At 39.2% G+C, this 15,898-nt stretch overlaps 1 protein-coding gene across 1 annotated transcript in view; it reads left to right on the top strand.

The window, feature by feature from the left end:
* The first annotated feature begins 19 nt into the window (after positions 1 to 19).
* Positions 20 to 15,898, top strand: part of LOC122799856 (prenylcysteine oxidase-like) — a 58,418-nt gene continuing 42,539 nt past the window's right edge. The window contains exon 1 of the mRNA XM_044069200.1: positions 20 to 195. Coding sequence (XP_043925135.1) covers positions 60 to 195 — 136 coding nt within the window. The 5' untranslated portion in view covers positions 20 to 59. The remainder of the gene's footprint in view (positions 196 to 15,898) is intronic.

The following is a 15,898-nucleotide window of genomic DNA, read 5'->3' as shown; positions in this document are numbered from 1 at the left end:
TTATTTATTCATTCATTCATTCTTATTGGACTTTTTTGCCTTAACTTTGTACAGGAGCCATGTCACTAGCAGGGGCCCAGTCCAACCTGTGGGCTGTAGAAGGAGGAAACAAACTGATCTGCTCCAACTTGCTGAAGTTGGCAAGAACCAACCTTGTCGAGGCTAGGGTGACATCTGTATCTCTGCATGGATCAGGTAAGACAAAGTATACTTAATCATGTAATATTGTTTTTCTTCTAAAGAAGATTGGGACACTTTTAGTTTGGTTACAACAAAGATCTACGGTCATTAATGTTTAGTTATTTAGTATAATTACAGCAAGCAATGGTTGATATTTAATTTGCAATGTTGCAGATGGTTGTTGGAGTTTGCTGTGTACTAGCAACTGTTGACATGAAGGTAAATGTATATCTTTAGGCTGGTAGGAAGGTATATTGTCTGTTAGGATGTTCCTGGATCTGCACTCTTAATATTTCTTTTCTTTCTTTATTAAAGCCATGGTACATGTGTTGCTTACTGTAGACTGGTGATATCTGAGAGGTTGATAAGCACAAAGTATTAAAGTGATTTTAATGGAACAGATCTGTTTTAGTTCTGGCAGTTCCCTTGCAATGGGATTTTGAGGACCCCTGAGAAGAAATTGTGAACTTATTTATGGCATTCACACGAAGAAGCTTACTAATGACGTTTATAAACATTTTCTTATCTAATAGTTTTGGCTTTAAATTTTGTGGTTTAGATGGCTAACCATTTGAAGTGTCAGGATCCATTACAGCGAGTCCTGAAACACAGAGACTAAATAGCAGAAAAAATAGATTTATACATATACGAAGTCCAAGATGGCCATTTACTAGAATATTCCCTTTTTTCCGAGGTACAAACTCAGAGTTGGTGTATGTGTGTGTGTGTGTGTGTATATATATATATATATATATATATATATATATATATATATATATATGTATATATGTATGTATGTTATGTGTGTGTGTGTATATATATATATATATATATATATATATATATATATATATATATATAAAATGTGTGTGTGTCTGTATATATATATGTATATATATATATGTGTGTGTACATTTATTTATGTGTGTGAGTGTATGTATGTATATATATATATATATATATATATATATGTATATATATATATATATATATATATATATATATATATATATATATATATATATATATATATATATATATATATATATATATATACATATATATATATATATATATATAAAACAAAAATTGATCATAACAGATTCATGTGGCATACAGTATCATAAATAGTTTTGCCATCCCCTGTCATGCCCTCACTAAGGTTTTGTAATGCTGAAGTCCCAACACTTTCATGATATACATTGTGCTTTGTACCTGGTAATTTTATGATAGCAAATCAATTTAAACTTGCTAAAATTATTTACAGACTTAATGTGAAGTGTGTTTATCAATGCATATTTTAACCATACACTGATTATTGGAAAACTGAAGTAGAGGATTATGCTACTGGAGCAAGTCACTGTGTGTTTCTTTTGCTTTGTGCATTTAATGTACATTACTGGTCTGGAGGTCTGTACCTTGTTGCAGAGCTAAATCTTAGAGCCTGGAGCATGTTAGACATAGCCATGCTTGCCAAAGCACTTCAGTGCCAAATATCAACTGGGCAATTTCACGTCTTTCATCATGGGTAAGCTAATGCAATTTGTGGTCAGATATGCCAGTCTGAAGTTCCTGGAGACCAGTATTGTCTCAGCATAAAACAGCATTCATTTGTGATGGTGACAGTGTCTGAAATGGATGCTTTTCAGTTTAGATTCTGAAGAAATTAAGTTCATTATGTACCAAAGATTAACATGACTGTGGTTCATCAGTTCATTGAATGTGGTGTAGTGTAGATTGCTGAGGAGGTTTAGGGATGTGAGTGAGTTGGTACCCAGCTGAGTTGATAAATGGCATGAGACCTGATGGGAGGAAGGTTATGAGCAGGATACTGCATCAGTCATTTCTGAATATAATTCTGTTTAGCCAGTTTTGCTATTAATATTTAAGGTGGACAATGGAGGAAATTTTGTCTTTATGCTACAGATTTGATGTTATTTTAGAAAAATATGCTGCGTATCGTTATGATCACTGATGCAGTAGTCTAAACTATATGGAGTTTTGTCTTGCTAAGGATATAACAGCCAGCCATCATCCAAAGCTTCAGGGCACTTTCTACTGAGCTGGCTGAGCTGGCTAAAAAGTCAAGTTTGGGCACCATTCCTGCCAAAGCTTTCCTGCCACTGAGAAGAGCACTTTTCTGCAGATTTTCAAGGATCAACAGCCTGCTAAGTTTGTACTGGGTAGATGAGTTCCATTTGAGAAAAAAAAAACTTCCATGTTACTTTTTTGTGAGAACTTCTTTTTTTAAAATAAAGTACATTTAATCTAGGAGAAAGTATTTTGGTGGGTGTGTCATGACTTTTAAATGAAAGAGCACTTTTTTACTTTTATGGTAAAAAGGTGTTTAAAACTAGTTATTCTGTGGAGAAATTCTAGTTGTACTACTTTTTGGAACTGAAGAACATGTTTAAAGTGCTTTTTACTGTTTTTTTTTCTGGAAAAGTTAATTTTTTTCTTGTTTTACCAACTGTTGCTGCTAAGCTTCCCCAGGAATTGAGCACAATTTTTGGCTTGACCGTGGAACTAAGTACCAGTCCCTTGGTTGGATCGTATTCCAACCACAAAAAAAGGATTGTTAAATAGTCTTTCCCAACACAGCAGGCTGGTATTTTGCTTCAGCTGCAGGTGGGTGACTCAGTCATGGCCAAAGCTTAGTTTATCAAACTACTCATCGTTTTCTTCAGATGTCTCTGGTGAGTCCATAGTGCTACCATTTGCTAGGGGTTAGCCATGTTCTCTGCTGTCTTGGCGTCCTCTCAGGGGTCAAGGGAGACACACTCTTGTCACTCGTGGAAGAAGGGACAGGGAATGTGCTCCTGCTTAGCCAGAATGTTGTGTCTGTGCCAGAGGATGTTGTTTCTGGTAATGCAAAAAAGATTCTACTTTCCCCCTGAAGAGGTTCAAAGAATGGAGCCTGTAGGGGTATGCGATGGGAGAGATTCAGTTTTTTTTCTCATCAGGTTTCTGTTTCAGATTCTGAGGAGAGTGTAGTATCTGATGGGTCTATATCATATAATCGAGAACACCATTAGCCAAACGCCTGTTAGTCGAACACTAGTAAGTGAAAAGTCTAAATGTCGAATGAATGTTTCAGCGAAACTGGGAAAGCAACCGGTCAGCCTTCATCAGGGATTTGCCCTTTTGCCCAATGTAGTGTGATTTCTGAGTTGGTTTATTTAGTTGGGCAAGGCACAGTCCCCATTAGAATGGGTTTTATTTGGTGATGTTTTTATGTAGTTCACTGGGTTGGCCAACTGGTTTTTAACCCAGGAAAGTTTTCGCTGAAACATTTGTTTGACATTTAGTGTTTGCTTATTAGTGTTCGACTAATAAGCTTTTGACTAATAGTGTTTTCGATTATATTATATAGACCCGTATCTTATTCTCTCAGTGAGGGATTCTCTTTCTCTGTGACTATTTCCAGGGTGCTCAAGTGTTCATTGGAATAATACTGAGGTGTACTGGTTCAGCTGGAATTGCCAGAACCTTTTCTTATCCCCCCCCCCCCAAGTTCTATCAGCCCTAGAGGGTGTTTTTGTCACACACTGCAACTTCTCTCACAACCAGCCTGTTGCATATGAAAAGCAGGCAGATTATCTAAAGTTCCTCAGTCTTTCAAGTTTTTATACATTAATCCCAGGCATGACCCAGCAGCTATAGCTTTAGTAAATCCAGCTGCTGCTAAACATTTTGTTAATTCAAATCTCGTTCCTTCTGATAAGGATTGGAAAACTTTTGATTAGTTTGGGAAGAAAGTTTGTGGTTCAGTAACTTTGATATTTAGAATTCTAAGCTGTGTCATGTTCATATGTTGAAGTTTGTCCTGACAATTTGTGAAAATATGAGGAATGTTTTGGCATCAGTTTCATCTTGTGAAGGAAAAATTTGCATTGTGTAATTTATTCTATTTCTGAAGTCATTGCTCATTGTTTAAGACATGTTTAGGACTCTGTAGATACTACATTCAGGGCTGCTGCCTCAGGAACTGTTTTAAGAATATTTGCCTTACTGCATTTTTAGAAAAGAAAATATCAAAATTAAATTTTGAATTCTCCATTGGGTAGAAATTTAGTTTTTGGACCTTCTGCTGCAGAGGTTATAAAATGTGATGGGAGGGCTGATTTAGGGGAATCTTCCATGTTTTTCCTCCCTCTTTCCTTCATTTTTTTAAGGGATTCTCTAACTTTGGTGATAAAAAATAAAATAAACAATCTCAACAGAATACTAGCAAGCAGACTTAAAAAAAAAAAAAAAACAGTAGCAGGGAGTTACTCAAAAACAAAGCAGGTACCCCAGAAAATAAAGGACAGTCAAGTCAGAGTGACTGCATGAGGGACCTTGTCCCTCCATATGACCCAACTTGTTACTCCCTTAATTCTTCAGACAAATAGGTCCTGAATGTGATCCATCTAGGTTACATAGTGTAGTGGGAGGAACGTTCTCCTTTTCTGGGGATTCCTCCTCAACTGCCAGGTCAACCTCTTCTATTCCTCCTGTTTTACATTATATCGTCTCTCTAGAGGTGATAGAAGCTATTCCTTCTACTAATTTAAGAGAAGGATTTTACCCAGTAATGTTTTCACAGACAAAGAAAGAAGATTCTTGGATACCAGTTCTGCAGCTTTCTTTCTTAAAACAGTTTGGGATAGTGCTCAAGTTCAAAATGCTTTCACCTTTTAACATTTTACCCCCGCTCACCATTTGAGTTTCTTGGTAACCTTTGATTTAAAAGATGCATTTTATAACATTCCTATTCTTCCAGATTTCAGGCTTTTGTATGTCTGGTTCACATTATCAGTATTCCGCCTTATGCTTTGGGTAGGGTTACCATACGATCGGGTTTCCCAGGACACGTCCTCTTTTTGGGCTGCTGTCTGGGTGATTTTGAAAATTCTGCAATTTGTCCGGGTTTTTCAAAAAACGGACAAATCGCAGAATTTTCAAAAACCTGACGTCCCTATTTCAGTGGGATTGTCCCGGGTTCGGCAGTCCGATCCTGAGTCCCGCACTGCCGGTTACAGTCCTGGCAAAACAGCATCCACTTTTTTGTTTTTTTTATACCAGCCAATCAAAAAATTGCAAAACGAAGCTCTATTTAATGCGGAGCTGCTTGATGTTCTGCATTTAACAGAAGAGGGTCCGTTGTGTGAGTTTTTGATTGGCTCGTATACTGGTATACGAGCCATTTAAAAAAATCAAAAAACGGACTCTGTTCAATGAGGAACTGCTTGATGTTCCACATTGAACAGAAGAGGGTCTGCTGTGTGAGTTTTTGATTGGCTCGTATACCAGCCGATCAAAAAAATCGAAAAACTGAGCTCTGTTCAATGTGGAACTGCTTGATGATCCGCATTGAACAGAAGAGGGTCCTCTGTGCAAGTTTTTGATTGGCTCATATACCGGAATACGGGCCAAACAAAAATTGCCCCTAGTGTGAAAGACCTTTTGTCCCGACCCAGCCAGTCAAGAATCTGGCAACCCTGAAAAAATATATAATACCAGCACATATTTTTTCGTCCTATTTTTTTGTATAACCAAATATGGTAACCCTAGCTTTGGGCTATCCACTGCTTCAAGAGTGTTCTTGCAGTGCCTAGTTCATGTGATAGCCCATTGCAGGCTATTCACATTTTTCAGTATTTAGACAGCTGGCTTATCTTTGCAGAGTCTTTTTCAAAGTGCTAGAGAATATAGTCCTTTCTGACTCCCTCTCACAGGATTATGTTTCTGGGGTGCCTTCTGGATACCTCAGTACAAAGGGTTTTTCTTCCACAGGGAAGATCTGTTCTGGGGTTTTCCATTTAGACTTCTGTCTTTGCAAGGGAATACTTAAGGATGCTGGGTCTCATAGCGTCCACAATTGTTGTGATACCATTTCAAGACTTCACATGAGAAAAATACAGTGGTATCTAAAATCCATTTGGTCCCAACACTGTTTATCTTTTCAAATTCCGTTCCTTGAATTTTTAAAAAGTGAACACGTATAGTGGAAATAACACATTTTTCAGAATCCAGGCCTTCCATTCTCCTGTCCTGCTCCAAAGCAGTCAGTTACATCAGACACCTCAGACTTTGCTTGAGGATTAGTGCCAATGGGTATAAATGCGTAGGCCTTTGTGACAAAAAAGACAGACAAAACACGTAAGCATAAAGGAGATGCTAGCTGTTGTAAATGTTTTCAACTCTCTGAATCCTTTGCCAGAGGTCTAGAGTGTTTCTGCTTTAATCCTAACCATCCAAAGCTAAGAACAAGAAATTAAGTTTATTTTGAGCTTTATCTGCACTTTTTCAACTGCATGTAGCTGTTTTAGTGTATTAATTTGTGGCTTTTTGACTGTTTTTTTCTGTCCATGCCTGCTTCATTTTCTTCATTTGTTTTGCACTGTAATATTGCTTAAGCTTGCTTAGCCTGCTTTTGATGCACTTGAACTCAAATCCTGCCATCTTACATTAAGAAGGGTCCCCTCCATCACTGTGGCAGAAGACTGTGGATATAACCCTGTCTGAACTGGGGATTGCTGGAGGAAGCATCATTGTGTGATTTTCTATTGGCTAAAAACTGTTTAATTTCACCTGTATGTAAGCCTCATTTTTGCTTGGATTTTGGCTCAATTACTGGTACTGTAGACGCAAATGCCTAGAAGCTATTTTTGCTCTAGACATCTGTCAGTTGAAACCTCCCAGGCTTCCCTGCTGTACTGCGGGTAACTCAGCTGTGCACTGCTGCACTGTGGGCATCTCAGCTAATCACTGAGCAGCGTCACCATACTCCTTCATCCTTAATCCTCAACAGAATAAGTCCCCATGGTAGTTAGTTGAGTTAGTCGTAAAGCAAAAGCTGATCCCACTTGCCCACTCCCCAACCAGTACTTATGGTTTAACCTTCTACAGTGGACAGTCAGTTACCCAACATTTCACCAGCCAGCCGGACTGATGTGGGTATCCTGGGGCAGTGTGAGAGATGTAACTGTACCATGAAACTGGAATCAGAAACAAGACATCAAACAGGTTGTCAGCACACACACACCTCTCCACTCACACAAGACAAGGTCAAGTCACATAGACCATTATACACAGAGGTACTCACTAAGAGCCGACCGAAGGACCAGAGACCTTCCAAGTGCAAACAAGTCACAAATACTAGAACATGAACAGACCCCACTACACATAGCAATACACATACAAGTGTCTCAACAAATAAGCCCCTAAGGCAAAACACCTCAAAACCTAACGTCATGGTCATAGACAAATCCATTGTGAGACACACAGATGTCCCACTTACCAGGCTGGACAAGGAGAAAGTCATGGTTAGCTGCCTTTCAGGTGCCAGGATCCATCAAATCACGCATGCACTCAAAGTCTCTCAACAATTACCATTATGACTCTGTCATAGTACATGTTGGAGTGAATGACTTGAGACATACTTCTCTGAACCATATGAAGAAAGACATGACTGAACTCTCAGATTATATGTTCAAATAAGTAAGTTCGTAGCTCTAAGTAGCATTTTACCTTCACCCAGGGTGATGCCACAATTCAGACAAAAAATGAGTGACTTCAATAATTGGCTTAGCTTTTGGTGTCAATCCAGGGGAACCAGTATCTGTCAGCCGGAGAAAACATAGTCGACAGATCACACTGCTTTGCCAGAGATGCTCTTCACCTGTCTTCTCAAGACTTTTGGATACCAGCAAAGATGCTTGCCTCCCCCATAGTGACTTTTTTAGGCAATGTCAAAACAACAAAATTCCTAATGTAAAGGAATCCACTTGAGACAAACTCAGGGTTATGCTGCGTAATGCTAGGAGCCTAAACAGAAAACTGCACTCCCTTGAACCACTTTTCACCTTGGAAGATGCTGACATCTGTGCACTAACTGAGACTTGGTTCAAGACTGTAGAGAGCACCCCAGCCGTACAAGGCTAGAATGCCTTCCACACATTCAGACCCCAAAGTGAGCATGAAAGAACCAAAGGTGGAGGTGTATCCATCTTCACTAAATCCAGATACACCTCGAGACTAGTTAAACAGTATGAATCTCTGGAGCTACTTCAAGTACAAATAAATATAGGTAAAACACCCTACCACATCATCACTAGCTATAGTCCCCCACCATGAACCAAGAGAAACACACTGACTACCTGGATTTGCTAGAATCACTCCCTGTACAGTTTAACTGAACACTTTGGTCATGCAAGATTTATTTATTTATATTTATCTTTACATTTGCTAACCAGGTTAGTCCAACTGGGCCCGGAGAGCCCTTTTTCAGTGGAGACCCGAGGAGAAAAGATCCAGGAAAGTAATTAAAAAATAAGAAAAAAACCTAACAGTTCAAGTTGTAAGATACTTAACAGTACAGAAGCAGAGAGAAATATACAATATGAATATATACAAGGCAAGAGTACAGTATTTTGAGAATGCAGTAGGAATATGTTTGAGAAATTTGGTTAGCATTAAGTTATTTACAAGGAATGTAACAATGCCTAAAATGAAAAAAATTCAGAGAAACATCTTGAAATAGTACAGCAAAGATGCATAATAGCATAGGTACTAACTGCAGATATAGTAATATTTGTAGACAATTTAGGTAGATACCAGGAATATGTTAATTGAGAGAAGAAAAATTCATTAGGTAATTTCCTGATAAGTACAGATCCATGCAAGTTGGAAATTAATTTTTAGTTGCTTTTGGAATTCGCCACTTTTGGTAGTGGAGCGAAGGGACAATGGAAGCTTGTTCCATGAGAATGCAATTGAATGACTGTAAAATGTTTTCCAATATTTTTATTTGGCTTGGTCACCTGCAGAAGGTTTTGTTGTGTGCTTCTGAGGTCACGATTAGGTGTATAGGGTGTAATCATGGATGCAAGGGTAGGGCATAAAGTGGGGCTATTTAGGATGCTGTGTGCAATTTGCAATTGTGATAGTTGAAGCATGTGGGGGAGCTCAGGCCATCTTAAGCTTTTCAGGGACATACAATAATGGGATTTGTAGCTATCATTGGCTGCAAATCTAGCTATCTTGTTATAGGTGGTTTCTAGTTTGGTTAAGAGATTATTTTGGAGGTTAGCAAGTATGGGAGGGAGTAGCATACAGCAGGGATGGTAGAGTAAATGTTTGAGCCAGTATAGGTCTAGATTTGTTAGATATATATTTGTTGTTGCAGTACAGACAGAAGGCCTAGTTTTTTGATTGGACTTTTTGATACATTTGGTTGATATGTAGGTTGAATTTTAATTGGTCGTCTATAGTAATGCCAAGCAATTTGGTGTTTGAGTCGTTAGTGATAATTGTATTATCTAAGGATGAGATGGTGAAGTTGTCTTTAGCTGGACTGAGGTTTTTTGGAAGGAAAAGGAGAAGCTTGGTCTTTTTGGGGTTGAGAGGCAGGTTCTGACCTTCCATAGATTGGACAACATACACAAGCACAAATGCGATCACTTTGAGGTTCCTGGACATTGTTAATTTAAATACTCTGGAACAGTTAGTCTGCACCCTTACAAGGGGGCTTGAATGGCGTGGACCTGGTACTCAGCAACATGGGGGTTTACTGCACTACCCCTGTGTGTTGAACTCCCTGGTAAGGTCAGACCATAAATCTGATTCATTTGAAGTAAAGATCAGACTGGACCCCCCCCCACAGGAGCAAAAAAAATGAAAAATGTCTCCAAGGTAAGCTTTAGCCTATTAAGCGAGGATATAAAACGTTTCAACCCCCCTGCTAACAGCCAACAATGACTCCTATACAGAGGAGCACACAAATGCCCTGTATAGACATTTAAACAACCGTATAGACTCGGGTGTACCTGTCAGGATCAAAACCAGGTCTTACCGAAGAAACAGGCCACCGTGGTAGACTGCAGGTATAAATAGGCTATATATAACAAAAGAAAGATACTGTTGTCCAAAAACAACAGGGAACTTACTCATCAGAGGAAGACTACCCTCCATAGCTTGAACAAGCAAGTCAGATATCTTGTAAAGTCCTCTAAAGTTAATTATGAAGCTAAATTAGCATCTCTAGTTAAAGACAGTCATAAGGCTTTCTTTAGCTATGTCCAAAATCTTAAAGGGAATGCTGTGCTTTACTGATTGTGGATGGTACCTCTCACACTGAACCTGAAAAAATTGCCAACCTGCTGGTGGAAAGATTTGGCACAAATTTCATCCCCCTGTCCTCACAAGACATACTCCAAAGCATCCCTGTCACCAGTCCACTACCTAGCATCTAAGAAGAGCAGATCATATCCACCCTCTCCAAGGCCAAAAACATGGCTTCTATGGGACCAGATAACATCCCAGGCTGCTTACTAAACAATCTAAAACAAAACCTAGTGGAACCACTTGGCACTCTTTTCAACCATAACCTAAGCACTGGTTTTGTTCCAGCAGAGTGCAGAACTGGAACAGTAGTTCCCTTATACAAAGGTGGTCTATCAACTGACACTGGGGACTATAGTCCCATAAACCTAACCATCCTTTTCTGCAAGGCCATGGAAAGAATCGTCATGGACCGTATCAACAAAGGCATAGGCAATCTCCAAACTCTTGACCCAACCCAGTTTGGCTTTGTTGAGGGCAGGTTTTGCTTATTAAACCTGGTGGACTTCTTTGAAAATGTCACTGTAGCCCTGGATGAGGGCAAAGCAGTACATACCGCCTGTCTTGACTTAGCCAAGGCTTTCAACACAATCCCCCAGTCAGGTATCATTGAGAAGTTGTTCCAGCTGGGGATTAAGCCATACGTCACTAGATGGGTAGCAAACTGACTCACTGTCAAAGTTGGGGTTTCTACCTCCACCAGTAGACCAGTTACCTGTGGTGTACCACAGGGATCTGTGCTGGGCCCTCAACTATTTGGAATCTACTTCTCGGACGTCATGTGAAAGTAGATGGCCTGTGGTTTAACAGGTTTGCAGATGACTGCAAACTAGGCTCAGTCATCGAGTCCCCAATGATGCTAACAAGTTACAGAAGGGACTAGCACAGACTAATGGTTGGTGCCAGAGCCACAGACTAAAACTAAATGTACAAAAGTGCAACATTATCCCCTTTGGCAAAGAAGTAGCCCCTACAAATTACATTATACATAGCACCCCCCCCCCCAAGCTCCAGCACAGTGGTGAAAGACTTGAGAACACAGGTTGATAGCAGTCTAAATTTGAATCACCATGTGTCCACAGTCATAAGGAGAGCCTTGTACATTGCACATTTCATAAGTAAGGGCATATAAGTAAGGAAATCGCATCCAAGACTAAGGATGTTATAAGTCCACTATACTTCATCCTCATCTATCCACTGATGGAGTACAGTGCTCTCTTTTGCATGTGCCTTACCAGACTTGCAGCAACTGGACAGACCATAGAGGTTTTTAACCAGGAAAATTCACTGCCTTCAACACATGACCTACATGAAAGGACTAAAGGCCCTGTCTCTGTATTGTGCGTCGTACAGGCTGCTAATAGGCAACCTGTGCCTGGCCAACAGGGCGATCTCTGACCATGCCTAATGGAAATGCTGCATGTTCGCAAATCAAATGGGACAAGAGTCACTCGCTCCATGGATCTCAGCCTAGTCTGATACATAAACAGAAGATTTTGGAGAGACAGATACGTCTCTCAGAGCTTGTCTCTCCTCTGGAATAAACTGCCACTTCACATGAAGCAGAGCTCCTCAATGATCTTATTTAAGCACAACCTTGACAGTTGGATGGGAGACTGTAAACTCACCATGGGAGTGGCACCTATGTCTGTCATGGACAGTTGCAGTCGGTGCTAATGATTGATTCTAACAATGACCGTCTAACCATGGTCAAGTAGAGAACAAGAGTATTACATGGCTAGGTTTGAAATGGTGCCCTAATTGAAAGGCTCCATGGCATGCCCCGCCTACTGTGTCACTTCCTCATGCACATTGTTCAGTACTCAAGGTGGTTCCTTGTAATAACTGTGTAGGAATTAATTGAATTAAGCTGGAGATTTCGGGGGTTGGCAAGTCCCAAGAAGCCATAGGGTTACAGAAGGTCAGAGGTACATTTTAGAGCATTTTCCCCCAAACATTTGATCCAGTGGTGGTCTGAGCAGAATCTCGAATAAGAAAAAAATTAATTTTTCTGTTTTTTTTTTTCTTTCAAGGAAGACTTAAGTTGTTATTAGAGCTGACAAAATAACAGTTCACAATAAATTAACAACACAAATGTTTAAGAAAATATATAAATCCTATTTGAAAATACTGCCTGATTCATACCCCTCCCCCACCAAAAAAAGGTCAGTCACCATCTCTGCATTCCTTTGATGTTGGACTTGGATGAAATATAAGGCACAAGTGGCTACAGCCATGCATTTCAAGTCACTGTTGTTATGCATATACATAGAATGCCTCACCACCCCTATCATCAAAAAGCATCCAGCTGTACATGTAACAGACATGTGATTGTGAGGAGTATCAAAAGATAATGATCACAGTAATGTTTTCCAACCTATTGCTCCTAGGCGCTACACCCTTACACAAGCCTTAGTGACCTTCTTTAACACAACTCAGGTCAATTAATGAGGGTGACCTCACTGTCCTCAGCCAGAATACAGTCTTTAGTGACCTCCCCTGCATACCTCTGAGGTTTGTTTCTAAGGCATTTTATACCTTATGATTGAAAGATATTAGTTATTAACCACAGTTTTTATTGCTACCTAAAGAGCTATGTATATTCTGAGCATTATTGCATGTCCACAGATAAAAATTGGTTATATTTTACACACACACACACACACACACACACACACACACACACACACACACACACACACTGACACTGGTCTAGACAAGCCACGAATGTCACAGGATGCACAAACATGTTGCACACACACCTTCAGAAAAACTGAAGGAATGCCACTTTACCTATGCCATGCCTTTGAGGCACTGGTGGAAACCAGAACACATTGGTAAACCCACACAGAGACATGACGGGCATACAGACTCCAAATAGAAAAAGCTGCAGCCAAATTCTCAGCCAGAGCAAAGCACTGTGAATAGCAATTCTACCCACTAAACCACTGTTGCAATGAGTAGTTGCTTTCATACACATCCTGCTTCTGTCAAACCACCAAAACTAACCACCTACAATGTACTGATTAATACAGACAAATCAACTTCAGTTACAAATAGATGCTTTATTACAGGGCAGAAGCGCAGGTTTGTCAGGATTTAAAGGGTCAAAGATTACAGCAGCCAGCAGTTCAAAGTGTAACAGCCGTTTACTAGGTATGGACATGTCATTAGAGTTGTATGTTGTTTTAGATTTCAGTAACAAGATTTTTGCAGATGTTCAAAATTTGAAGAATTGGTTATGACAGAAGCATGCAGATTTATGGGTTAAAGATAAAATAAATTCCAGTTTATTAACAGCTACAGTGCTCAGAAAGACATATTGGGTGTGGCCAGTTAGAAAAAAAGGGTAACCGTACGCATCTATGTTGTGTAGGATATACCAGAAATGACATTCAAGTTAATTCACAGAATAAAGGGTTTTCAGTTACAGATTTGACAAATAAATTTTTTGTGTTATTGTTTGTTTAGCAGTCATTAGTTAAGAGCTTTTTTATTAAAGTGCATAAAGAATATCTTACTATATAGACAAAAAAAGTATTAAATAATGTTTTGCTAGTTTACAGAATGTAAAATTTAAAGTCAATGCTGCATTGTAAAAATGACAATACAGTTAATAGTTCAGATCCTATGTATAAAAGAGTGCATCATAAATATTGTGTCATTAAAACCGCAAGTTCCAACTCTTATGCTATAAAGGGCAGACAAGTAAAGTTCCAGAATTAGATCAGTTCAACTTTAGTAATAAATGTGTGTACTATGTAAGAAACGTCATGTACTTGTATAAAGGATATACAAGTAGATGGTTAATGAAACCCTTGTCTATATATTTAGAAAAACAACTCAGACCTAGTCTTGATAAATGTGACACTGTACGTAGAGATACTAAACACTTTTTGCAAGATCTTTTTATGTTTACACAAGGTGAAACATCATTAAAGACTCAATTATGGTGACTTTAGATGTGAAATTGCTATTTACAGCAATACCTCATTTAGAAGAGATTCAGATGGTTAGAAGTGTCTTGCTCGATAAAAGTGTATTAGCAACTAAACAGATTTCATCTGCTATGTTTTGGATCTAGTACTTGATTATAATGTGTTCGTGTTTGATAATATGTACTATAGGCAAACCTGTGGCGTACCTATGAGCACATCATGTGCCCATAGCTACGCCAATTTGGTTATGACATGCTGTGAGGAGAAACACCTGCTAGGTTCACAGCATGGAAAGGAACTTGTTTCCTTTTATCGTAGATTTGTTGACAATCTTTGTCTGCTTTGGCAGGGAACAAAGACAGAACTAAATGCCTTTGTGAATTATTTAAATACAAGTTGTAGCTGTTTAGAATTTATGTTTACTATTTCAGATTCCATCATTGATTTTTTGGATGTCCAGATTATTAGGGACGATACTGGCATCTTGTATACTCGATTTTATCAATAGGAATGCTATCACCCAACTTATTTACAGTGTGAAAGCATGCACCCTAAGCATGTCTAAAAATATTTTGAAGGGACAAACATTAAGGAACAGCAGGCTCACTACTCATGATAATGAAGTAGAAGAGAGGTTAGACATTGTTAAGAAGGAGTCTTTAATAACAGGCTGTATGGAAATGGATATTACTTTAGTACATTATGAAGTTAAAAGGGGCAAGAATAGCCTGGGAAAACCTTATTTTTCACTACCCCATACATGTAATCGTAAGAAGGAATGCTTAAGTAAAGGGATGCTGTTTTCACTTACCTATTCTATAGATGATCAGGGTATTAGGAATATAATACAGAAACACTGACGTGTTACAAATGGAACCAGCTATAGCCCAGTTAGTGGGGCCCAGTCCACTTTTTGGTTTCAAGAATAAACAGTCTTATAGGTTCATAGGTAGGTACTAGGCAATCTGCCCAAGGGCATTTGTAAGTCTAGCCAGAGTGTGTCGGCTTTCGCTGCCCCATTGATTAATTAACTGAGCCTCTGTCAAGCAGAGCCAATGAAGTGAACCCAGGGGTGTATTTTCTGTTACCCATCCACTCGTCAAGGCTTCTCTTGAAGAGTGTTAGTGAGGGGCTCTGCCTAATGTAGTTAGGAATTTTGTTCCAAAGCATGGGGAGTCTCTGTGACAGGAATCTATACCTCCAGCATGTTCTATTTATTGTTGTGGTGAGGTTTAGCTCACTAGAGCATGTGGCTCGCAGTGACTTGGATTTCTTTAGGTGGAGCATGTCCATCAATTCTGAGTTGGACATGGCTTTGTAAGTCAGGCAGAGATCACCTCTGAGTAAGTGATATGCCACTGAGTACAGCCGGAGTTTTTTCAGTCGGGCTGCATAGGACATATGTTTGAGGCCAGTAATCCTCTTGGTGAGGTGCTTTTGTAGTCTTTCAAGCTGTTGGAAGTGTCTTGTGAGGTACATTTGAAACGTAAACTTTGTTGTCCTAGGAATGGTGAGAAGACATTAGATAACACAGGGGAAGTTGGCACGAGGAAATGTGAAGCGTGCTCTTTTTGTCATTTAATCAGTGAGTCAACAATATTTGTGCATCTACACACTGGCAGAACATATAAAGTTAGGGCAAAGGCTGACTGTAATGCAAAAAACTTAGTGTA

Source organism: Protopterus annectens, chromosome 4.part0 (genome assembly GCF_019279795.1).
Source record: "Protopterus annectens isolate FY-2018-M chromosome 4.part0, PAN1.0, whole genome shotgun sequence".
NCBI classification, from domain to species: Eukaryota; Metazoa; Chordata; order Ceratodontiformes; family Protopteridae; genus Protopterus; species Protopterus annectens.
The sequence above is the reverse complement of the archived record's forward strand: the minus strand, read 5'-3'. Positions and strand labels throughout refer to the sequence as shown.